The sequence below is a fragment of the Heloderma suspectum genome, chromosome 3, assembly GCF_057233095.1.
Source record: "Heloderma suspectum isolate Gila_16-S chromosome 3, 16-S_ref, whole genome shotgun sequence".
Taxonomy (NCBI): Eukaryota; Metazoa; Chordata; class Lepidosauria; order Squamata; family Helodermatidae; genus Heloderma; species Heloderma suspectum.
The window spans coordinates 187,454,222-187,480,733 of NC_139460.1; the positions used below are offsets into that span (position 1 = coordinate 187,454,222).

The 26,512-nt window shown below is 44.7% G+C and overlaps 1 protein-coding gene across 17 annotated transcripts in view; it reads right to left on the reverse strand.

Annotated features, from left to right (window-relative positions):
• Positions 1 to 26,512, reverse strand: part of CAMK2G (calcium/calmodulin dependent protein kinase II gamma) — a 269,130-nt gene that overhangs the window by 45,127 nt on the left and 197,491 nt on the right. For 16 of the 17 annotated variants that reach the window (XR_014788773.1, XR_014788772.1, XR_014788771.1 and 13 more), the window contains one exon: positions 21,363 to 21,403. Coding sequence is in view for 13 of the 17 variants with exons in the window: in XM_084841436.1 (XP_084697562.1) it covers positions 21,363 to 21,403 (41 nt within the window). In the remaining 4 variants the exon portion in view is untranslated. Of the gene's footprint in view, positions 1 to 6,402; positions 6,436 to 21,362; positions 21,404 to 26,512 lie in introns of all 17 variants that reach the window. The other variant, XM_084841439.1, reaches the window with a different exon arrangement.

Genomic DNA, 26,512 nt, shown 5'->3' on the forward strand with positions numbered 1-26,512 from the left:
ACTTCATATGTATTCATTGCTATGGATATATAAAAAACCATGAATGTAAAACAGAAAATTTTAAAAAAGTTTTGTGGGTGCCCATGGGTGCCATTGGAGGTGCCGACAGACATCACATTTGGGACTCCTGCTCTAGACTGACTCTTCCAAGGGGAAGGAGGTCCCTGCCCTCCCAAACCAGCCTGGAAGAGAACCCCTTCAGCCCAGGAGCTGCAAAGGGAAGACACCAAACATGGAAAGATTAACCAGCTAAGCATGCATTTACAGAAGAAAAACGGAAGGACAAAACAGAAGGATATCCCAGCAAGTCACTGTCTACCTCCACCAGATGAGCACTGAGGAAGAAGGCTAAAACAAACCAGTCCCAGACAATCAGTCACCAGTGGGGAAAATGTTCTCCAGAATCCATGGAGAATGTACAGTTAAGAAATATCCTTCTCTCTCCTGGCTTCTGGAGGGCATTCTAAATCCCTCAGGATGTATAAAAGCAGGGCCATCCTAGGGTGGGCATGCAGCTGGACCAGGAGTCTTTATGGTTCCAACACCCTCATCCCAAAGACAGAATCTGCTGAGGAAAACACATTAATTTTATGCCTGGTGAAGTGTTGTAGAAAAGCCCATGTTGCAGCTGTATAGATTCTGTCTACCACAGGGGTAAGCAACCTGGTACTTTCCAGATGTTTTGGACTACAACTCCCATTGACCCCAGCCAGCATGGCAAATGGTAAGGGATTATGAGAGTTACACTGCAAAACAACTAGAGGGCACCTACCCAAAATCTATCCTAAAAACTGCAGCAGAAGAGATCACCACCTGGATGGAGCGAACCACTTAGAGGGCAGTATCCAACAATATGACATTCCACAAATGCATATAGTGCTAGTGGCGCTCTGTTGAATCTTTCCATTGCACAACCAGCTACCCATTATACTTGTGCAACTGGCTGCACAATGCGCCGCACAACTGGCTGCACAATGGGTCCAAGCAGTTGTGTAACCAGTTGCACAAGCAGAATGCACATGTTGCACAAGAATGCAAAACTGCTTGCGTAACCACACTTACACAAGTGTAACTTTAGGTGGATTCTTCTCTTGCACATAGTTCAGAGCCACCCAGCGGATTTGTTTCGAGTGGTCAGGGGTCTTTTATACACTAGCCCGTAACAGGATAATTTAAACCTCTCAACAGCCCACTGTGAACAATTTGCTCAGCACTTTGCAGACAAAATCACTCAGATCCGCTCTGACTTGGACACTACAGTTGATACAGACCAAGTGGATGAACCTTTGGCCCCTGCTTGTCCAGTGTTGTTGGATACTTTTCCATTTGTACAGCCTGAGGATGTGGACAGGATCCTGGGAGAGGTGAAAGCCATTACGTATGTTCTAGATCCTTCTAGACTTCTGTTTGACTCCCTGGCCATTGGCCTGTGGAGTTCCTCAGGGTTCTGTTTTGTCCCCCATGCTATTTAACCAGTACGCTGATGACACCCAACTCTACTTTTCCTTTCCATCTAATTCCAAGGAAGCTGTTGGGGTGCTGAACCGGTGTCTGTTGGCAGTAATGGACTGGATGAGGGCAAACAAATTGAAACTTAATTAGACAAGACAGAGATGCTCCTGGTCAGTCAAAAGGTAGATCAGGGAATAGGGATACAGCTTGTGCTGGATGGGGTTACACTCCCCCTGAAGACACAAGTTCACAGCTTGGGTGTACTTCTGGATTCAGCCCTGAGCCTGGATGCCCAGGTTTTGGCGGTGGCCAGGAGTGCATTTGCACAGTTAAAGCTATTGCGCCAGCTGCACCCGTTCCTCGAGATGTCTGACTTGGCCCCAGTGACACATGCCTTAGTTACATCCCGTTTGGATTACTGTAATGTGCTCTACGTGGGGCTGCCTCTGAAGAGTGCTCAGGAACTTCAGCTGGTTCAAAGAGCTGCTGCAAGACTGTTGACTGGGGCTGGCTACAGGGTGCTTACAATTCCCCTGCTAAAACAGCTTCACTGGCTCCCAGTCTGTTTTCGGGTACAATTCAAAGTGCTGGTCATGTCCTATAAAGCCCTATATGGTTGGGTCCAGGTTATCTGAAAGACTGTATTCTCCCCTATGAGCCTACTTGTACCCTGAGATCTTCAGGGGAAGCCCTTCTCACAGTCCTGCCATCATCACAGGCTTATCTGGTAGGAAAGCAGGAGAGGGCCTTCTCGGTGGCTGCCCCAAGGCTCTGGAACTCCCTTCCCAGAGAGGCGAGAGTGGCACCCTCCTTGGTATGCTTTCGCAGGTAGGCAAAAAAAAATTTGTTTCGGCAGGCCTTCGGGGATAGCTAGTCTGGACCTGTGAGAATATGATGGATGGATACTATGGTTTATATTTCTTGTTTTCGTTTAAAATTTTGATATTTTATATAATTTTAATATTATTGATGATTTAATTGTATTTTTAACTTTTGTATATTTATGTTTATAGGTTTTAACTGTATAAGTTTTTAATTTTGTAAAGCTGCCTTGAGTCCCAGTATTGGGGAAAAGGCAGGATATAATAATAATAATAATAATAATAATAATAATTCAGAGCCTAGTTTCTGCTAGTGGAATGACACAGTTGGATACTGCCCAGATATGTTATTATATTAAACGGTATGTCAGTATTAGAAAAAAAAAAAAAGACTGTAATCTCTGCAGGGAGGTATTTACACAGACACTGAACCCAGTTTAATGCAATCTCTAAGCCATCTAGGTATGGAAGACCTGAACCTTCCTTAACAAAGGTAGCCTCTCAGAAGGAAATTAACATAAGCAAGTCTGATAATCAGTTTACCATTCTAACCATATAGAACCAAAGTGCCCTTTTTACATGGAATTTGTGCCAGTTCTTCTTTTGCAGGTTAACTGAAAAGAAGATGGTAAATAAAAATCCTTCGACCTGTGAAGGAAGGTGGAACAGCACTGACCTATACTGGAAGTGGTATTGGTTATAAGAATATTGCTGAAACTGATAGTGGATTCTATGTCTGCTTGGAAATGCACATGGGAGTCCAACAAGTCAAGGGATGCATGACAAATCTCCTGGCTGACACCTTCGACCACAACTTAAAGTATGCGTGGTCCAAGAAACTGTGGAAGTATTTTAGGTCTACTGGTGCTTCCCTTGCCCACTTTGAAAGAAAAGGAGATAGAATGCTACATTCTCCTCCCTTTGCTAGTGGCCTGGCTTGGGCCTCTCTCGAGATTCGCATTGCTAATAGGCCTAACTGGGGTTCTGAAAGGACTCCTGTGGCTTGACTTTGTGGTCCTCTTTCTTGGTAGCAAACACATTTTCCTCTTGTTCTTGTATTAACCAGGACAGCTTCCAGGAGTCCATGATAACAAGAGCCAGCAAACACAGTACTAAATAACCATGCTTGGGATTCTGGATTGATGTACCAAATGCAGAGGCATATATTTCTTTTGGTCATGACATTAACTGCCACAGCCCTCGAGTTAGAACAGTATCCAAAGGAAAAAACCACCAGTAAGGTTGCTGAGAGAAAAATTTATTCATCCAGTTTCAAGTTGATTAGATACAGATTCCAGCAGGTAGTTCTTCAGCACTCAGCCAAACTGCCCTGAGACAGTGACAGAGGGCCAAGCTATGTGGGCTGAACAAAGTTTGGCAAAACATACTGAGAAAAGCAAGGAGTGGCTTTGGTCACCCTTGGGGTAAGACAGCTCTCTGGGGATAGAGTGTGATCTGTCTATCCTCCCCCTTTGCTTTGTTGGCAGGAAGATGTGAGGAGCCTTTGCCTACAAAATAAGGAAAAGATTTGCAGGGAACAGATGGGCCTGACTGGAAATAGGCTGGCCCACCTCCTCCTCTGATAATGCATTTTCCTCTCTCAATGGAGGCCAGGATCCAACTGGCTAGGAGGGTTGCAAATATTACCACTTCCCAATTTCATATCTGCTCCCCTGCAACTTCCAGGAAGAGGGTTCAAATCCTTTGGTGGGGTGATGGTGATAGGGGTGGTGCATCACCAAAAGATGTAAATTGTCCTTTGTCCAGCTAAGGTAGGGCTAAGATGGAATCTAACTACTACACTGGTATGGGGCTCCATGCCGGAATGCCTTCTCTCAGTAAGGTCTAGAGAGGAAACAAGAGCAGAAGGAATCTCTTCCGGGACAATGTTCACAGAAGGGATGGTCAAGGGGGACCTATGTCCTCTCCATCTATGTTTAGGCCTGAGCCTGCTACAGAGCTTTTTTGTGATTCCTGTGAGTCTTCTTACCTTCAGGCCTGGAATGGGCTTGGCTGTAGGGCAGATCCCCAGCTCTGGCAGACACTGCACTTCCTTATAACAAGGCAGCATTCCCAGTCAAGAAATTCAAATGGGCCCCATTCCCACTGAGATCAGAGGAAAGATGGAAGTCTGACAGATTACTCATCCCTTTCTACAAAAAGAGGTGCATCTTGATTTGGTTCCTGGTGGCCATCTTGACACTCAAGACAGTCACTCCTATACAATGGAGGCTATATTTATCCTTGTGTTGGCTTCTGGGAATTTCTCCACTGACCTGGGTCATGCACCAATGCTGCTGGGTCCAAGGCAGGTCGCAATGCTGTTGCTACCCTGAAGCTGGGGAAGTGAGGTGGGATGAATGCTCCTCATAGCCATGTCTCTAAACCACTGTGGTAGAAGTAGACTGTGACACTTCCCCTTACCTGCCTTGTAGTGGTAGGAGGGAGCTGGGATGGGTGCCAGTACATTCTGTCACCTCTGCTGCTCTGCTTCATCATCAGGTACTGTAGAGCCTTGCTGCATAGCCTGGTTCTGAAGGCAAAATTCTGGCTGGAGGAATAATGGCACTACTAAGATCCCCTTTCCCTACCTGTGAAAGGCCTCCCCTCTCTCTAGGACATGTCAGAAAGGAGAGCGAGAAAGAGGACACTTGGAAAGGAAGGAACACCTGCCTCCCGCTAAAACAGAAAAACCTAGAGAAGTGAGCTCTGATGGAGCTTTGCCTAGACCAGGGGTGGGCAACGTTTTTTTTCTGTCGAGGGCCACATTCACTCATGGACAATCTGTCTGAGGCTGCATGTCACTGGTAAGCAGGGCCCGAGCCAAATGTAGGGGTGGGTCACCCCTTTTCTCTCTCTTTCTGCCACCCCCTTTTCTCTCTCCCCCTCTTCCTTCCCACACAGCGGACAGCCAGGGAAGCGATGGATTGCTCTTGCCAGAGGTCTGAACTGGTTACATGCAGAAGGATGTTGAAATTAGGCCTCGGGTTCCATGTGGCACCTGAGCTGCAGGTTGCCCACCCCTGGCCTAGACCTTGCTTCTCTGCCACTAGACAGAGCTGGTGTGGGAGGGCAGGAAGCCCCCTCCCCTTGAACAAATCAATCTAGAGCTGGGGTGGGGAACCTACAGCTCTCCAGATGTTGTTAGGACTCCAATTCCCATCAGCCTCAGATAGAAAGGCCAATGAGCAGGGAGTTGGGAGACTAGCAATATGTGGAGGGCAACAGTGTTCCCACCCTGATCTAGAGCTTTGGTTCTGGTTGACCCAAGGGAAGTGGCTATCATGAAGGATTTAGAACTCTCTCTGGAAGCCAGGGGACAATACTGATTTCATCAGAATGTAGTCTGATGGAGGCAAGGGCTTCAGCATTAAAAGCAATACAGAATGAAGTTTTCCTATCTTGATACATGATTGTTTAAAAATCCAACACATCCCAGGGAGAAAGCACATTCATATGAAGAGGGAATGAATGGGGACAACAGCCAGATACGTGATTAATGCCAACTAATGTTGGGATTAATACCAGCCGCATTCTTTTGGATTTGGGGGAGGGATGGGGGGGTGGAGGGAGAAGAGAGTCAGAAAAAACAACAACTTTGATCCCAAGAGGTCCTGGCACAGAATTCTGGAAGGGAAGAGGCAGTTCACAGGAGCTGTGAGCCCACAATGGTGCTGTGCCCACTCCTTTCATCCAGGACATCAGGGAAGGCAGAAGGGCTGCTTACCATCAGGGAGGGCAGACTCCTGTGTCCATTTCAGCACTTCTGCAATGAAATGTCCAAGATCCCATGTCCACACCAGAGTGCAGAGACCATGCCTTCTTGGAGGAGGGATGAGCGCATAACCGATCCAGCCGCTGGGAGTTTGTTTCTCAATTCACTAAATATCCAAAGCTGAATTTAAAGGTATCCAATTCTTGGAACCAAGCAGAATCCTTACCAATGGCCTCATCTACAGCATGATCTTTTTCATGAGGACATGGACCTTTCCAAGCACAAGATGTCTCCCCATCCCACCCACCCCCCTTGCCCAGACATGCTATGTGGGGTGATGAGCACAAGCTGGACGTGCATGGCATGAGAATGGTGATCACACAAGGTCACAGGCAGTTTATGGGAGGTGCTCACCATCAAATGCACGCTGGAGCTTGACTTCCTTTTCTGGGCACACCATTGAAGGAGGAAAGAGAAGGAAAGAAGAGATGAGAAGAGAAGCAAAGAAAATGTTGGCACTTGTGTGTCAGCAGAGACCCTGCTGCCAGTCATGTTCCTCCAGGAAAGGAACAAGATGCTACAGAAAGCTGGGCTCGTTGGAGCCAGCAATCCTAAACCAGAGGGAGAAACCTGGAGACACAACATTCCAAACTTAGCAAGAGGATAAAAGATGCAGCCAGTGTGATTGGGGAGAGATGGAAACCAGCAGACACTTTCTTCTCAAACTATACCCAATCTAGGAAAGGGTGACAAAGGTTTGCCGGCAAATGACTGAACCACACACAATTCCCATCAAAAGGCATCACACTCCACAACTGTCTATTAAAGATGAAAACAATGGACATGACTGCTTCAGTGCTCAACCTATGGGATGATCCTGGTCTTTCTATATCCAACTGCCCATCCCCTGATAAGTGGCAATCATATTATGTTCACATACAAATGAAGTATGCTTGATTCAAATGGACTGAGATGATGGGCTGCAGTGACAGTTACAGGCACGGGTTACAATTCCAAGATATGCACAAATCCATACAGACCTACAGAGCACGTTTGAGATCTTCCAGAGGAAGCTGTTCAGCATCCTACCCCTAGCAACAGCTCTGAGAATAAATGGCCCCACCCTACCCTTGTCATCAGAATCCATGCACACATTTTGCTCTCTCATAGAGTACAGCCTTGGGAACTTTCACAAAGAAGATGAAACCATATCAAAGACACTTCCACACAGATACCAGATGGGTCAGACAAGAAGACAGGTGTATGCACCAATAAGAGTGCAAAGAAAGAGGCATTTAGATATGATATGATCAATAGGTGGAGATCATAAAATGAAAAGAGCAGGATATAGATCCGATGTGAGGGTTTCATCTGGTTGAGGCCAGACAGCTTATGTGCCCTTCTCTGCCTCTCCAGCATGGCGTGGGAAAATGGCATCGTGTAAGCCAACCAGGAGAAATAATGAAATGCTCTGAAACATTAGGGCAGAGGCTAAACATAAAACAGCTAAGAACAGACTCAGCAGAGAAAATGACAAACGCTTCTGAGATATATTGGCACTGGAGAAAGAAATAAAGTACCAGCCTATGATGATGGGGGGGTGGGCAGGGAGGGAAGATGATGAGGAAAGCCAGAGATTGTGGGAAGAAAGCACTACCTACATAGCTCCATGCTCAATCACATGCTCAGGGATCAGGTTACAGCTTAACAGATCAACCCAGATAATGTTATCTTTCCTTCCTTTGAGGCAGCCACTATTACCCATATGTGGCATCAGTACAGAAAAACAAACCCAACTCGTTCCCCCAGTGACCCAATTGTCCCTCCTAACCAGTCAAAATCTGAGATAATTCCCTTTCACACCTACCCAATATTAAACCTTCTGGGACATACCAGAAGAAGCGTACCCAAGAGGCAGGTAGCCACAAGAGAGAGGGCCATTTCAGTGGTGGCACCCCATCTGTGCCTACCCAGAGAGGCTCACCTGGCACCTACATTATGTTCTTTTTGGCACTGGGTGATGATCTTTTTATTCTCTCAGGCATTTAAAACTTGTTTTAATGCTTTTTAGATCTTTGCACTGTTTTATTTTTGCTACTGGTTTTACTTTGGTTTTATTATGTGCTGCATTGTTTTTACCCCTTGCCACTGTTTTATTATCATTGTTTTATTGTTATTTTGTATGTTATATTTTTAAATTTACTGTAGTTATTGGATGGTCTAAAAGTTCAATCAAATCAGTAAAAGAAAAAACCACCTTCTGGTTCCTCAGATACCAAGTGCAATAGCATAAGCAGAACCATCACTCTCTCTTAACAGGGAACACTGGAAACTATAGTTTGGGGCAGATGGATGTTGTAGAAGTCTCTAACAGACAATTTTCAGCACCCTCACCAAACTAAAAGTCCCATGTTTCTTTAGGAAAGCCACAGACACTTAAATTGTATAAAACAGGCTTTAGGTTTTATTGCAGATATACCTTCTGACTCCACACAAGTGCCAAAAATATAGTGACCTGGTTCGCACAATCACTGCTACTTAAACAAGCCATGGCATGTGCCAGCACAATTTGAATAATCGCTGCCCGGGTGTGGCTTGTGTCATCCAAATCTGGGAGGCATGATTTGTTGGAGGATTAAACAACCCTCAAATAACCCATGGGCTGTTGCTGGATTATTTGAGGGTTGTTTAATCCTCCAACAAGTCACGCCGCCTGTGTTCAGATGACACAAGCCACACCAGGGCAGCGATTACTCTGTGTCTGATACATGCTGTGGCTTAAACAAGCCACCATGGCTCGTTTAAGCCACAGTGATTGTGCAAACTGGCCTAGTAAGTCTCATACAAGGTGTGACATATATTGTATGCAAGCAATTAAGCATGTGTTTAAAAAGTGTAAAGAGCTGCCATGGTGGGGTGGTGGAGTGGGATCTGGGCCTACTGAAACTATTGGCTCCAAGAGGAAAGTTCCCACTGACACCATTGATGGGAGCTTCCCCTACATGTCACAGCTCTGATCCTGCTGCCACCCCACCCCCATGGCAATTATTTAAATGTTTTAAAATGTGCATATTAATTCCTTCACTACAATTAATGTCCTGTCTAAGATCTCAGTGGTCGGGGTGAGGCCCCTGAACTTGTGTAACAGAAATAGGATTATAGAAAGTTGTCCACTGAATGGTCTGGGAACATGTGATGCTGCAAAATTAAGGGACCTAATCAGTCCCTTAAATGGAAAGCCATTGAGAGCTCCCAATATGAATGGAAGTATAATACATATTTTAACAGAATGATGTTGAACAAGAAAAGTTATGCAACGTTGCTTGGCGTGCATAATATATACAGGCTACAAATCCAGAGTCAATGCTACAAAATTTGGGTTACCTTAGAAGTTTGATTTGCCTTCTTTTAAGTACATAATAACTCTGAGTATGGGCACAGCTATTTACACACTGGGCTTGTTTGCATGACACGACAGCCTACCCACAGTGAAGCTGTGGCATGTGTACAGCTGCCATTTTGTATATGGAACCCCCGCTCAGGGGCTGTTGTGTTGCAAGAATCCAGCGAGCATACATTATGTGAAGGTTAAACAACTCTCATATAACCCATGGTCTGTTTTAGGGTTATGTGAGGGTTGTTTAACCTTCTCATAACGCAGGCTTGCCAGGTTCACATGACACAACAACCCCCAAGTGGGAGTTGGATATGCAAACTGGTGCCAGTGAGTGCTGTGGCTCGTTTTAAGTTAAATAGCCCATGATGGACTGCAGCAGTTGTCTGAACGCAGTCAATGTGGAGCACCTCAGTGCACCTTTCCTCTGTAAAATCCTTTTATTTGTTTAACCTGTTCTGCTCATTCTTATGACCACGCCAGTCCTGCTTTCTGTTCTCTACATTGATTTCCTTTTTCTTCTTGTATTCCATTTAAAATGCCTTCTATTAAATGGCTTCATTATTTTGTCCCCACATCTGATCTTCTCTCTACCCATGCTCTTCCATATGCTCTTCACTCCTCTGGTATCCTTTGTCTTCTGGAAAACCCGATCTTACACCCTTCAGTCTGACTTTCTCTGTTCTTCCAGCGCTACCCTTGCCATTGGGATTCTTTACCTCCTGACAATTATTTGGCACCATCCACTGGTGTTGAAAACCTTGGTGTTGAAAAACCTAGCCTCTTCACACTGGTATTTCTTTAACGGATTTTGCACATCTACTGTCTCCCTCTACTTCCCTTCCCTTATATGTCTCATCCGATTTAAAGATTGCAAGCCTCAAGGCAGAGGCAGAGTCTTATTTTTGTTTTATGTAAATCTCCTAGCTTTTGGAATTGCTCTGAAAGTACTATTATGAATATAATTTCAGTGGTTTTATTCTTTATCTGGTGGATGAGGTTGAATAAGACTGAGGTGACATTAAGTGGGAAGGACTAGACCCTCTGAGGGGGCAACATTACATGAGGCTGTGATGCACTGAAGCAGTTTCACAGCCTGGTGGTGCTTCTGGATCCAACTGGAGGTGCAGATGGCAACTATGGTCAGAACTGAGAAAGCTGAACCTGAGGGAAGGGTAAGTAGAAGAAAAGATGGCTGAAGGAAACAGGCTGAGGAGAAAGGGATCTGAGGCAACGTCACAGGTTGACTTGGACTATCTAGTCACTTTTTTTACTGTAGGCTTCTTGTTAATGTATATTCATAATTTTAAAATATGTGAATCCATTACCCTCCAAACACAGTTAAAGCCTGCTTTTCTACATAAAAGAATGAACTTAGGACAAATACACATGACCTTTGAAGTCAAGGTTATAAAATGACACAACAGATATCCTTTATGTATTAATTATACAACAATGTATTACTTATTGTGCATTATGAGTATTTAGACACTGTCTGTCAGGGGTGCCTCTAAGCATAGGTAGTGGCAGAGTAGCTCAGATTCTGAAGAGCAACTGCAAAATGTGGGGGAGGAACATTCCCAGACAGGGAAAGACAGATTCCTCAGGTTTCAATAGTCCAGCTGGATGGAGAGGGCCTTCACACACCCCTCTGAGAGATAGCGAACAGGGAGAGGTGGGGTGTGGAGAGCCTGAATTCTTAGATGCCAGGCGCAGACGCAGAGCCAAGAGAAACATGGCAGGGGTGGAGCTTAGGCGATCTGCCTGAATGGCCCGGCGGGAACAGCTACACGTAGAGACCTCACGAGATAGAGGGAGGTCCCCCCCACCCCTTAAGTTAGGATAGCCTGCCCACCTTTTCTCAAACGGTGGGCAATTTTCAACCTGGGTAGCTTCCCCTTGAATTCCCTGAAGGCTTTTCCTTTGTAGACTGTGAGTTACTGGCACTTTGCATCTGTATGACCCATGGAAGTAAAGGATTAAAGAGCCATGTATAGAAGCCTCTTGTCTGTGTTTTTGATTTGGCTTTTGAAGTTCAGCAGGGACAAAAGGTAATCCTGACACTGTCAACCAAACAGCATAGATGTTTACTTTCCATGTAACATCAAGGAGAAACACTGTTCCATCTAGCAACTACCAGCACTTGCTTCTGGAAAGTTCTGGGTACTTAGCCATCAAATAAACATAGTCTCCAATTATATACAGAAAAAAGTAGAAAGCTGATTTTAACCAGTTTTGGGTGGGAAGGGGGGGAATTTAAACTGTGGTTTAAAACCAATTATTAAAATCATCACTATTAAAAGATCCTGAGTATGCACTCCTGTGATGTAAATTGAAAAACACACTGGTGGACCACAGGGATCCCAGGAAGAAAGAAAGTAGGCAATGGAATAACTTGAGCCAGCCCTTACCTAGCCTAGTTCTCCTTAAGAACTAGAAGGGATCTAGAATCAAGGATCACATGGTCTCACCCCTTGCCTCAAGACAGGATCTCCCGTATCTAAAGAATTCCGAATGGATGTTAAAAAAAATTGCCTTTCTCTGGAAAGGCCTCACGTTTAAAATGTAAGCTAACCTTCCTTTGCTGCAGTGGTTTAAACCTACTACCCATTTTGTTATCTTCTGTAACTCCTGAAAAAAAAATGGCCAGCAATAATATTTTCTCTAAGTCTTTCCTCCCCCTATTTTCATCCTCACAGTTGTCTTCTGAACCCTTTCTAGCTTATCAGCAGCCTTCCTGATGCCCAGAACTGATCACTGGACTCTAGTTTCAATAGTGCGGTACAGTGGACAGAGTGCTAAACCTGGACCAGGGAAATACTGAGTTAAAATTCTTAGTCAGGTATGAAGCTCACTGGGTAACCCCAGGCCAGTTATCTCCCAGTCTAACCTACTTCACAGGGTTGTTGCAAGAATACAGTGGAGAAGGGGTAGTATACAAATGGAATAAAATATCACCATGACTGAACAGAGCACATGCCCATATTTTATAAGGCTTGGAAATCATGCTCCAAGCTTTTAAAACTATCAAAAGAAAGAGATTCCAAAACATCCCTAAGAATTATGTTTCCCATTGCTGAACTGTTCTTCCAGTCTGGGAGCTTTTCGAAATGATGTACCCTAAGCTTTCTTTTCTATAGGTTATAAAATGGAATTCTGTTACTTACCAGTTAATACCAGTTCTTCCTAGTGGAAGGAGGCAGTTTGATAACTGGGATGGCTCCCCCTCCTGGCAGCAGACAGGGTGGAAACTGATGACATCCAGGAGGAGGTAAGGGGCCTTATGCTTGCCTGGACCAAGCTAGAGTAGTGCCAGAACTAGACCCCTCCACATAGAATACAATTCCAAGAAATAAAACCAACTCTATCTGAAAAGGTTTCAAATATGAACAGTTTAAGGAGAAACACTACAATACAGAACAGAGGGAATCCCTCAGGAATTCTCAAGTCCTTTACCTGTGTGCATGACTCCAAATCAGCAAAGTGTGTCAGACTACCCTACTTCCACCAGAAAGATTAGGAATTTTGTAACAAAATGCCATTCCCTCCCCCTAGTGGGAGTTGGGCAGTCTGATAACCAGGATAAACTGCAGCACTGTAGCCTCTGGGAGGGAAATAACTACTGAGAAGCAGAATTCAGGATGTGGAAGTATCAACCCTTGTTCACTGTGGAAGAGAGAATTTGGGAACAAAGATAGGATAGGGATGAAAGACTACCTTGTCTTTGTGGAAGCCAAAGAGCTCCAAATTCTGAACCCTGATGAGCTGAAACAATGAGTGCTGGAGAAATATTATTCAGGGTCAGCTCCCTGGGTGGAATAGAAACCACAGGCTTGGAAATAGGAACCAAAAGCCCATGAGGACAGAGAGGACAACACTGAGATTCCAGGTGTGAAACTTATACACCACCAGAAGATTAATTAAAGAAGCTTTTGTTCTTTCAGGAACTGTTTCCTGAACAGAGAGGGAAAGATCTTTAGGGCAAACAATAAAGGATATGACAGATATGCTGGGTGTAGGGCCACTCCCCCTGATCTAATACCCACCAGCTGAGCCAGCTCACACGGCACCTGTCTGTCTCATCTACATCACAGGAGCATCCGATTGGCCTTTGTCCTGGTGAAATCTTAGGTGCTTCTAGGTAAAGATTCCTAGATCTGGTCCCTCCCTAGTGACAGACCTAAGCCTTGGCTGAACTGTTATCTTTGTGAGAGCATTCTGGCCAGTCCGGTCTGGAACAGAAACAAGGCCAATTTGATCGCTGCCAATATTACTAGATTCTCTCTGCAGTCTCACTGACTATCTAAGACCTCCGTGCCAGAAGCTCCTCAGAGCGAGCTCCACAACCACAAACTGACACTAGTAGTAACCAGCAGTTGGTGGAGTCCTTCACCTTTCCTCAGAGAAATCCCTCAAGCCAGATTGCTCAGTCTTAGCCATCAATGAAGACTGTCCCTGACTGAATGGAGAAAGAGAGAGGACAATGTCTCTACCTGGCAATATCTATCTGAAAGGGAAGGAGGGGATTCTGGAGAGGTCTGGCTGACAGGATGTAAACATTCCCAGGAGCTGGGACAGTACCATGAGGTCTAAGCACTCAAAATGGAACTGCGGGAGAATAGTATGATGGGCAGATCCGACATGCCTTGGCTGAATGATCAGTAGACTTCAGTCTGATCCAGCAAGACATTTCTTATGTTCTTAAACAAGAATATATACTGAGAACAACTGTGAGCAACCTCTTTATGATGTCACTGAGACGGGGCAACACAGTAATCCCCTGGGCATAGCAGCTAGTTACAAGGATAATCAAGACATTGATAAAGACCCAAAGAATGCAATTGGAGCAAACAGCACTGCACAATGACTGATGCTGTATGAGAATCTTAGGAACTGATGATGGCTTGGATGGTCTGCTATATGCAACTAGGTCTCTGACAGGTCAACTGAGAATAGAAAATCCTGCTTCCACATTACCATAACTATGGAACAAAATCCCCATTTGAAGTTTCCTGTTTCTGAGGTTCATGAGATACTGTGGATCTAGGATCCCCCACATCTCTGCTTGTCTTGGGCCTGGTAAAAAGGATGCAGTGAACTCAGAGAGCCTCTGGTATTGGGGTACACATTCTATATTTCTGAGGTGTAAAAGATATTAGATAGACTTGGACACATGAAGGTACTTTTCTGGAACCTTGATCTGGTAGAGATCAGAATTCTGGGGAATTCTAGAGCACAGCCCTTGAATACTATCCCTTGACCTCCAGGCATCTGAGGTATATGTATTACATTTACATTCTGCCCTTCCTCCAAGGAGCTCAGGGCATCATACATGTTCCCCTCCCTGCCACCATTTTATCCTCACAACAATCCTGTGAAGTAGGTTGAGATGAGAAACAGTGACTGGCCCAAGGTCACCCAGTGAGCTTTACGGCTGAGTGATCTTTGTCCACTGCAAAGCAAAGGATAAAAGGCATCCCCTGATCTGAGGCAGACTGATATCAGGCTGAAATATTACCTTTTCCTAGCTTGAATGCAGTGGAAGTAGGAGAAAGAAGAGCCTTTTCTAGAGGAAAGCTTGGAGGGTGGCCACTTGCCCCCCTTTTGCTGTACCTAGTAGGCTTGGTGGAACCAAAGGGTCAAAGGTCCCGAGAAATCAGTGACTTTAGCAGAAGGGAGGGATTTCTTTTTATCTCTGGTTTCCACCAGAAATGTCATCTAATTGTTCTCTAAATAATTTATTGCAAGGAAAAGAACTGTCTACTAAACAAGCTCTGAAGTCTAGATGGTGTCCCAAGACTGGAGCCAGATATTTCTACTTGACATAGACATGGAAAGTAAAATTCTGGTACTAAACTGGACTAAACTGAGAGAGAAATTGCCCACAATGGCAGCAGATAAAGAAAAGTCCTTCAATTTAGATGGATTGCTTAGTTGCAGTCTAACACATCTGGAGGGCAAAAGGTTGGGGAAGGCTGCAACAGATGAAACCATTGCTTTCAGATGTTCGAAGTGCTTCACACAAATTATCTTGTTATAATTCTGTTAGATAAATCAGTATTACCTTTACATAATGGGGGCTGCAGCTAAAAGACAGAGAGAGTAGCTTGCCTAAAGCTACCTAGTACACTGACAGTAGAGGTGAGACTCAAACTGATGACCTTGATTCACAGCTCACTCTCTTAACCACCGTGCAACACCAGCTCAGATATCCTTTCCAATATTACATTTCAAGGGTATAATTTCTGGATTACAACTCCAGTACATCCAAAGCAGGCTTGCTATTTTACACTTCTAAAAGTGCTTGCTAGCTTCCATAAAGGTCATCTTTAAACTACCCAGTATGAACTTATGGCAAGAAGAAGAAAAAATCTATTTTGAGGAAAACTACTTGGTTTCCTTTGCAACTACACTGAACGAAGAAGGTACATTTATAAGATTGCTGAACAGTTTTTGCCAAAAGGACACTTTCCACTTCTGATAAAGTATTACAACTAGTTAGGAAAACTAGGTTAGTAGGTTCAATTTGTTCACCAGTACAGGGTTAGCAACATGTGGAATAGACCTGTTGATACATATTTACTGGGTTCAATTCTTGGGTTTGAAAGATATGACAGCAGCTTCTAAGGAGTAGTTATACCAGACAGCTCCTATTAAAAACAGAAAAAATGATAACACATACCCAGAGAACCAGCTGAACAAAATAGCCCACAGAAAAAGTAAGATTCATAGAATTCTAGACAAATCTTAGTCCTACAATGCTTATATGAACTCTTATTTCCTCACTTGAGTAAGCCAAACACCATTACATTTCTTTCGTCATTACTATGGTGCTTTATCCCACTGCAGCTTTGCCTCTTTTCCCAGCAGGATCTAAAACAAGCAGTGATATTACAGAAAAATATAGACATTGATTTGAAAATAGCGCTAATAAGTGTGAACCCCATACACTAATTATCCCAATGAGAGTAGGTAATCTGTCACATTTGCTGTGAGATAAGCATAAGCATAACTCCTTACAGCTAACGCAATTATCCACAAGAAAAGGAAATGGAGTCAATTAGTAGTGACGTATTCTTTAAAACAGCACAGTTTAGGGTATGCCCTGTTAGCATTTATGAAATACAAGCAATGTTCCAGCACCTTATATATGAGTTGTGTAGATGAAATCAAGGAAACACAACCTGTTTAGTGGTAGTAGTATATTGTCCTGATTGAGAAAACACACACAAGCATGTACAGTTAAAGGCAGACCTGCACTTCTAAGAGTCAAAGGCCCTGTCAGCCAGTTCCAAATCTCAACTTGTGCATCTAGATATTTATAGCCCAATGCATGTACACAGCTCTTGGTGGGCACCAGCTTCCCTGTTCAGCACAACACTGGGGTCAGCTCCACATGTGTGACTTCTAACCCAGCCAAAAAACTGCTTTTTGAGATCCCACTGAATAAGAAATTCCTTGTATACAGGGGAACTCAGGGCATGCATTAGAGCTCTCATACATACAAGGCATCTTGGGACCGGGCTTCCTACTCGTTCAACACTGGGAAACATCTATCCCAACAGGAAAGCAGCCATAAAGGAGGCTGTGGGAAGGAAGACCAGCCAGCTGTACCAGGTGGATCCTGAGCCTGCTTCTGCCCCTGCCAAACAGGTACTTAAGGTGGGGCTGCCAGAGGCAGCATCTCGGCGTCGCACCAAGTACAACGCTAAGTGCGCACTTGGTGTCGCACTTGGAGTCACATGGAACAGCACCTGAAGACCCACCCACCTGCCTCTCCAGAGACACCAGCAGCCACAGATACCAGCAGCAAATAGCAGCAGCAGAGGGCAGCAGCTTTAAAGACCAGGGAGAAAGGGGCAAATGTAGATTTTATCTGCTCCTTCTTAACTGCTGTTCTCTTTTATCTCTTTTATCTTTCATATTCTTTTACACTGTTGTATATTTTATATCCTAACATTTTAATACGTGCCTGGGAGGACTATTGAGCAACTCAGGGGGTCGGGGAGGTGCCACCATAACTGTGGTCACGGGCAGGGGGAGGTATGGCGGGGGGTTAACAGGCCAGATGAGGAGAAGAGGGGCTAGACACCTTACAGCTGTCCCCTCTTCTGGTTCTTCCCCCAACCTGATGGTTCCTGGCAGCCCTACCAGTCTGCCCTCGGTCCTGGTGGTGCTACTGCCGAATGCCAGGTCGGTCCAAAATAAAATCTCCCTCATCCATGATCTGATTGTGGAGGAGGGGGCTGACCTGGCATGTATTACTGAGACCTGGGTGGGGGAACTGGGAGGGGTCACTCTCTCCCAGCTGTGCCCTCCTGGGTACTCGGTGTAGCACCAACACCAACTTGAGGGTCGGGGAGGGGGGGTTGCCGTGGTCTATAGGAATTCGATCCCACTCTCCAGGCTTCCTGCTCATTCAAGTGCAGATCTTGAGTGCTTGTACCTTGTGTTGGGTACCTGGGACAGATTAGGGATTCTGTTGGTGTACCGCCCACCCCGCTGCCCATCAGACTCCCTGCCTGAGCTGACGGAGGTGGTCTTGGACTTGGTGTTGAGGACCCGTAGGATGATGGTTCTGGGGGAACACAACTTCCATGCTGAGGCCGCTGTATCCAGGGCGGCTCAGGACTTCATGGCCGACATGACAACCATGGGGCTGTCCCAACATATCATCTGCCCAACGCATATAAAAGGACACACGCTTGATCTGGTTTTCTCGACTGGGCAGGAGGATGGTAATCTGAAAGTGGAGGAATTAACACCTGTCCCTTTGTCATGGTCAGATCACTTCCTGCTGAGGTTTAGACTCCTGGCAGCCTTCCCCCTCTGCAAGGGTGGGGGACCTATTAAAATGGTCCGCCCCCGGAGGCTAATGGATTCCAATGGATTCCAGAGGGCTCTGGGGGATTTTCCTGCTGGTATGGCTGGTGCTCCTGTCGAAGCCCAGGTCGCTCTGTGGAATGCAGAGATGACTCGGGCGGTTGACACGATCGCGCCCAAGCGCCCTCTCCCTCTAAGCAGAGCCCGGCCAGCTCCTTGGTATACACCTGAGCTGAGGGCAATGAAGCAAGAGGGGAGACGGCTAGAACGCAGGTGGAGGAAAACTCGTGCTGAGTCTGACCGAACACAGGTAAGAGCCCACTATCAAGCCTACTCTGTGGCGGTGAGGGTGGCAAAGAGACAGTTCTTTTCCACCAGCATTGCATTTTCTCAGTGTCGTCCAGTGGAGATTTTCCGAGTGGTTCGCAGCCTGTTACATTCTGGGCAAGGGAGAGAGACGGGGGAACCCTCGGTGGCATGCTGTGACAAGTTTGCAAGGCACTTTGAGGATAAAGTCGCTCAGAATTGGACACCACGATTAATGCAGTTCCATTGGTAGAGGCGTCCAGAGCACCGTCTGGTCGTTTTATTGGATGGGTTTCAGTTACTGAGGCCGGAGGATGCGGACAAGGTGCTTGGCCAAGTCCGATCGACCACTTGTGTGCTTGACTCTTGCCCTTCATGGCTTATTAAATCAAACAACGAGGGGATGTCCGGCTGGGTCCAGGAGGTTGTAAATTCCTCCTTCAAAGAGGGAGTGGTGCCAGCCTCTTTAAAAGAGGCTGTAATTAGACCACTCCTGAAAAAGCCTAACCTGGACCCGGAGGATGTTAACAATTATAGGCCAGTGGCCAACATCCCCTTCCTGGGCAAGGTGCTTGAGCGGGTGGTTGCAGGACAACTCCAGGCACTCTTGAATGAAACGGATTATCTAGATCCATTTCAATCAGGCTTCAGGCCTGGTTTTGGAACAGAAACTGCCTTGGTCGCCCTGTGGGATGACCTCTGTCGGGAGAGGGACAGGGGAAGTGCAACCCTGTTGATTGCTGGACCTCTCAGTGGCTTTTGATACCATCGACCATGGTATCCTTCTGGATAGGTTGTCTGGGTTGGGAGTTGGAGGCACTGCACTGCAGTGGTTCCGCTCCTACTTGGATGGCTGATTCCAGAAAGTGGTGCTGGGGGATTACTGCTCTGTGCCTTGGCAATTGTGCCATGGGGTTCCACAGGGCTCTATTTTATCCCCCATGCTGTTTAACATCTACATGAAACCGCTGGGGGAGGTTATCCGGAGGTGTGGGCTGAGGTTCCATCAATATGCGGATGACACCCAGCTCTACCTCTCTCATCAAAACCAAGTGAGGCAGTGGCTGTTCTGAATCAGGGCCTGGGCACGGTAATGGACTGGATGAGGGCCAATAAACTGAAACTCAATCCAGACAAGACGGAGGTACTGTTAGTGGGTGGTTCGTCTGCCCAGCGAGGTGATATTCAGGAGAGGGTTGCACTCCCCCTAAAGGATCACATTCGCAGTTTGGGGGTGCTCTTGGATCCAGATCTGTCACTTGAGGCACAGGTGAACTCAGTGGCACGGAGCACTTTTTATCAGCTTAGGCTGGTATACCAACTACGCCCTTATCTGGACAGAGATGGCCTAGCTGCAGTTATCCATGCTCTGATAACTTCTCGTCTGGATTACTGCAATGCGTTATACGTGGGGCTGCCTTTGAAAATGGTTCCGAAACTTCAGCTGGTCCAAAATAGGGCAGTAAGATTGTTAACAGGGTCTGGCCTGCGAACTCATATTACACCAGTACTTTTTCAGCTGCACTGGCTGCCAGTCCATTTCCGGGCCCGATTCAAAGTGCCAGTATTAACATTTAAAGCCCTTAACGGCTTGGGGCCAGGTTATCTGAAGGATCGCCTCCTCCCATATGTGCCTGCCTGGATCTTAAGATCAGCAGCAGCAGCCCTTCTCCGTGAGCCCCTGCCAAAGGAAGTGAGGCGGGTGGCTACTAGGAGGAGGGCTTTTTCTGCTGTGGCACCCCGGCTCTGGAATGAGCTCCCTAGTGAGGTTCGCCTGGCACCTACATTGTATTCCTTTTGGCACTAGGTGAAGACCTTTTGTATTTTCCCAGGCATTTTAGCATCTTAGCTTTCTAGACTTTTAGCTTTGCTGTTTTAAATCTGTATTTTAAACTCCTGCACTGCTGCTAGGTTTTACTGTGGTTGTATTGCTATATTGTGCAACCCAATTGTATATTGTGGTTTTAATGTTCTATATATTTTAAATTGTTTTATTGTGTGCTGTTTGGTTTTAATTTTTGTGAATCGCCCAGACAGCTTCGGCTATTGGGCATAAAAATTAAATTAAATACATAAATGAATGAATGAATAAATTAATGGTGCCTCCCTCTCTCCTCAACATAAAGAAGTTGTTTTTGCAAAGTAAATTCCTACATTTAGTTGGCTCCTCTTTTGTGCTGATCCATCATTTAATGAATGCAGGGGTCAAAGTATCTGACAGCTGCTGTGAACACTTGATGAGCTTTAATTTAAAAAACACAAGGCGTTATTCTAGCCCTTAGCTGTATAGAAACATCTAAAAATGCATAGCCCACTTCCACAAACTCTTAGAAACTAACAGAAACCTGGGTGGAGCATTGGTTCTAATACCCCCAGCCTCTCGTTTCCACAAACCCATCACCTATTAGTGCTTTACCAACCTCATTTGATAGGCCTGTTGTTCTGTGATGTCTCAACATAACGTGGAGTTTCGAATCCTACAGTTTTGCAGAAGAAGCCCTTCACTGTAGAATTCCAGACTACCTGCAGTTATTGCTACAGTTATGACTACTATTATGAGAACTCTACTGAATAAATCTAGGTAAAGGATAAAAAACATAACCCACTCCAGAATGGGTCACTAGAGCCACTGAATGCTTCCGTGCTTTGAGCAATTGTCAATTCCAGAAGGTTTTGAGGGCAGTGATGTTGTCAGCTGAAGTGTTTGTAAAGGGAAGAGGTGGAGATGGTCATAGAAGGATGAACATAGTCATTTTCTTGCAAATAAATTATTCTGGGCCCCTGGATGAGGACACTGATTCCTGTGTAGCAGACTAGAAACTAAAAGGGTGGGCTAAAATCCAGAACCTACCTTTACTCCATCTGACTTCTTGTTCAGTAAGCTTTTGGCAGCTGCAGAGAGAAATAAGAAACGCAAGTGAGGTTCGTTTCGTGAACTCTTGTTCTCTTCCCCTTCAACTCAATCTTTTGGAAGTGTTAGTAGAAAGTTTCTCTTCTTAATTAGGATGGCTGCAAAGGCCAAGCCGGATCCATCTTAGGCTCCTGTTTATTCAAAACAACAAATTATGCAAGGGCGACAGCCTGCCCAGCATTCACAACCTTACACTGGAACCATGCTTCTTCGAAAGACATTGCTCAGTGAAACAGGCCTTAAGGGCTTCTGAGACTTTGTTTCAAATCTTTTGTTCTCATTACTTCCCCCTTCCCTTCAATATTTAATGCCGACAGCAAAAACCAATGAGACAACAGAAAGCACTCTTAAATTCTGAATGCTGAAGATGACCCGCTGAATACAGTTAATAAGGCTGCTTCACACAAGGTAAACTTTCTTCAGGGGAGTTATCAGTGTTAAAAAAATGTGTGAATCCCACATGTCATATGTAAAAGATAGTAAAGGTATATTAATGAGCCACAACTTCCTGCTGCCGGTTCACATGGCAAAAGACATGTATGATTTCTATGTAGGAATTTTTTTCCTGTGAAATGGCTCATGCATAGATGTTATCTACAAAATGTAGATTTGAAGGGCATAGATAAAATCTGGGCATTCTAAGTACTACGACAAATCCAATTTACCAATGAGAATCCATGTTGAATAACTATCAGGAAAATATAGATATTGTTGTTCTGGAATAGGGGATGGAGAAAAGAAGCAAAACAGCACTAGTAGCTGTCAAATGGGACAACCCAAAAGAGACCATGTGCAAGATGAAGGTTAATTGTTTCACCTTCAAAAGGACAAGGCCATGTCACCTTGTTGTGAGTGAACAACTAGCTTGCAAAGACACACACAAGTACACACACATATGCGGAGCATGATATATGGCATGTGTAACAGACGGATAGAGGAAGACCCTAACTGCACACATGAGATCACCTATCCATGCCCAAGAACAACATCTCAGCATGTTCACATACAACAGCAAAGCAGATTTTGCTTGTAGCACTTCGGTCTACCAGCTCTCTCAACAGATGCTCATTTGCACAAAGGTACTGCTGCGCAAACTGTACATTGTGGTTAGTGCAGGATTCTAGGGTCTTGGTGGGATAAATGAGTTAAATTTTTGTTAATGTCCCTTGAAAACTGCTTAGGTCTCATCCACATAAAGGTAAAAAAATAGGATCAGACAGAGCAGATTGCCCTCTAATGCAAAAAAGAAAAGAAAAAAAGTAGGCAGCTGCTATGACTTTCAGAAAATACGAACTTTAATTTTGAAGTATAAAATACTAACCCTTGTGGTTGGGATGAAGGCATAATGAGTTTGTCCTTAAAAGCCCAAGAGTGCAAGTTATGGACCTCCAGCATCCAGGAAATATGTCCTACATTAGGGGTGGGAAACCTGTGGTCACCTCCAGATGTTGTTTGACTACACTTCCCATCACCCAACCATTGTCCTTGCCAGCTGGGGCTGATGAAAAATGGGAGTTCAACAGCAGCTGGAGGGCCACAGGTTCATGACTCCTGCCCTCCATCTTCTAAAAAGTGCTGAGATGGGCTTCATGAACATTTTTGCAATGGAAATAGTGCAACGAGAGAGAGTGCGCACACACGTGCGCATTTTCTGGTTGCCTGGGCAATATGTTCCCTTTTTCTCCTTCTCCCCTTTAGAGTAAGAGCAATGGGAAGGCTTTATTTCCCCCTCAGTGATATCATCACATAGCCAAATCTGATTTGTTATGTGGCTCAATGCTATAATATTCACTATTCGATCCCTGACTGGCTGGGATCATGCAGTGAAGAATAAACACTAAAATAAGGTACCAAGCAGCATACACTGGGACTGTGAACAGGCACAAAGAAAACCCCTCACAAAAGATAATTAAGGTTGGGTTTTTTCAAAGGAGCTTAACTGCACTCAAAGCCTACTTTTTGCATCAAAAATCGTATTCCATGATAATTTGGTGGAGTTCTAGACTCTACACAGTTATTTTATACCCCAAGTTTTTTTTAAAACCCGACTTGAATACAGTATGAAACCAATACTGTGCTAAATAATTTTAAATAACTTCATAGCAGGATTTGGGTTTCCTACTCACTGGATTTTACGTACTGAATCCCAGATTATCCCAAATATGGGCATGCCTATATGGAAGTTAAAACTCCTTTGAACCTTTCTTCCTTGTAAGTTACTTGAAAAAAATCAACAACAAAAAGCTGGTGGCTTTTTCTTCCCAATTTACATGAGGCAAGACTGTAAAGAAGCCTCTGTTTTTGTGTGCATTAGGACAGAAATATATTTTTTTTTAGAATATCCCCCTCTTTGCAAAACTGCATTGCTCGGATGCTTCACAAGAGGGTTTCACTTATCCAGAAGGCAAAGTTCAGGTAACAAATCAGCAAAGAGAACTTTGAGACAGTAACAGAAGAGGTAAGATGAAGGAGCCATCACCTGTGTGCATCCAATAAAAGTTCTGCGGCAAGCCCTGAAATCAGTTTTTTTGCACTCATGTAATTAGACCTAACTCTACCCAATGAAATTGATGCTTCATGCCTGGAATTCACTTTATAGGTTGCATTTGTAGTGCAAACCAAAGACTAAAGTTACCTGCTCCAAGCTGGGTGACGATGTGTTCAAGCACATTTTTGAAAGAACCAAGAGTTTCATATCAATTCTTCCCACCTCTGAAATGCTCATCACATGGAAAAGAGACAACATGGGACCAATCACACTGAAAACAGAGAGTATGAGAGGGAGCCTGGAAGAAGCTTTGAGAACTCTCTTGGGCTAAAGAGGTGAAGTGAAGGTAATTCACTAAAACTTGCATCATATGTAATATGGATAGCATAGTTGTCACTGAAAACCACTTCCACATCAGTACTGGTGTGGAGACTTTTCACACAATAAGCTCTATCTATAGAATGAGTAGCTTAAGCACGCGTTGCAGCAGCGCGGAGTCTTGGTTATGAAGGAAGTGGCTTTCAGGCTCAATCATGTCACCCGCAGGCCACACTAAGTGGGTCTTAACAGGAGGTGACTTAAAAGCAAAGAGGTACTATGCCACATGGCAAATGGTACAGACAAACTGAACATACACAGAGCTAGGCTACAGAATTCTGACGTATGAGTTCGAGTTTGTCTGGAACAGAGATCATCTGAAAAAACAAGATATAGGAAAGAAATACTATGCTTTTTATTGGAATTCGCTTCCATCCTTGGGAAAGTGAAGGATAAAAGTTTAAGAAATAATAATAGTGGAAGAGTAAGCAAGCTGTGTAGGTACACAGAAGTCATGGCCAGTTCTGTGTAATCCTAAATTTTGGCCCTGTTTCACAAATGGAAATCACAACCAAGAAAGGACGCCATCTTACCTGTCTAGCAGCTTCCCTTTGGCCATAACAGAAATTATGCCCCACTGCCATATAGAGATCACAGTATTAGCATAGTTCTAGAAAACTTGAAACTACCCCCAAGGTAACAGGTGCCATACTTTTCTTGATGCCTGAAAAAATCAAGATCAGCTAAGCCCATAGTTCAGAAGGGGGCATCACAGGTTAGGAACTGGTTGCCAAATACAACTTCATTCATTCTTCTCAGACTCTGAAACTCTTTAACCTGTGTATTATGGAAATAGGTAGTCTGCTTTTATACTTAGGGACTAGAAAAAATGGGCTGGGGCGGGGAGAGAAAAGTGGTGGGAAGTAATTTTCCATTCAGCTCCCATGCATTTCAAATCAATGCAAGGTACAGTAGAAAGCAACATCTAGGAAGCCTAGTAATACTAGCTACAGTACAACAATGAAAATCTCTTCACTTCCTGGCCCTAATAAATGCTCCACAGTTTACAGACTACACACATGGTCCCAGCATAATCCAGTTGCTCCCCTAGCACCACAGGAAGAACAGGTTTGCTGCTCATTTAAAGTGGCTCATGCAATAGAAGATGGTTAGGAAAGACTTATAAATTAATTTACAACACAGTGACAAAAACAGAAAACAAACATCCCAAGCAAAGACAGAACAAGACAAAGATGCATGTTTGCTCTGAGCTTTGATCTGCAGATGTCAGCTGAAATGCTGGAAACAAAAAGATGTAGGTGGGATTCCTACAGTTCAGCACCACACACAAGGCACAAGACTTACTAAAATATGACTCAAAAGACAACATACAAGGCACAATACACAACTCAGCACAAGACAACAGCAGCGACAACCCCAGGAAGGAAGCCTGGAAGGGTCCTTTGCCAGTCAAGAGATATTTCTGCATCCATGCTCTGCAGATTCCTAGACATGGGACATATTGCCATCCATTTCTAACACTCTCAACCCTTCCCCTGTGTGAAATTAGGTAAAACTTTGCTTTGAGGAGCCCTTTCAAATCAAATTATTAAAAGGCTTACCTACAATTTTAGCACAGACATGAGTGACACACAGTTTGCAGACTCTGCTATATTTCATTATTTTTAACTTGAAGTTTTTAGGTGAAGATAAACTTGAAATCATGAAGGCATATGTTTCAAAAGCTCTGTAGCCACAATGGAAATAGAAGACTGTGATGCTACACGTCTATCTGGTTTTAACCTATATAGTCCTACACCTATAGGTTATAAAGCCCTACATGGCTTGGGACAGCAATAGCTGATGGCATGCCTCTACCAAAACAAACATACCTGTACTCTACGTTCAGCATCTAAGATCCTCCTCTGAGTGCCTCCTCTGAGGGAAGCTTGGAGGGTGGCAATGAGGGAGAGGGCCTCCTCAGTGGTGGCCCCCATCTGTGGAACAAGCTCCCCAATGAGGTCCGCCTGGTGCCAACATTATCTTTTCAGACCAGGTTAAGACCTATCTCTTTTCCCAGGCATTTGGCAGCACATGATGCGTTTTAAGCAGTCCTGGATGTGTCTTTAGTTATGACTGACTAAAAAAGTTGGTTTTAGTTATATGTTGTTTGTGTTGTTGTTGTTCAGTCATTAAGTCGTGTCCGACTCTTCGTGACCCCATGGACCATAGCACGCCAGGCCTTCCTGTCCTCCGCTCTCTCCCCGAGTGTGCTCAAGTGTTG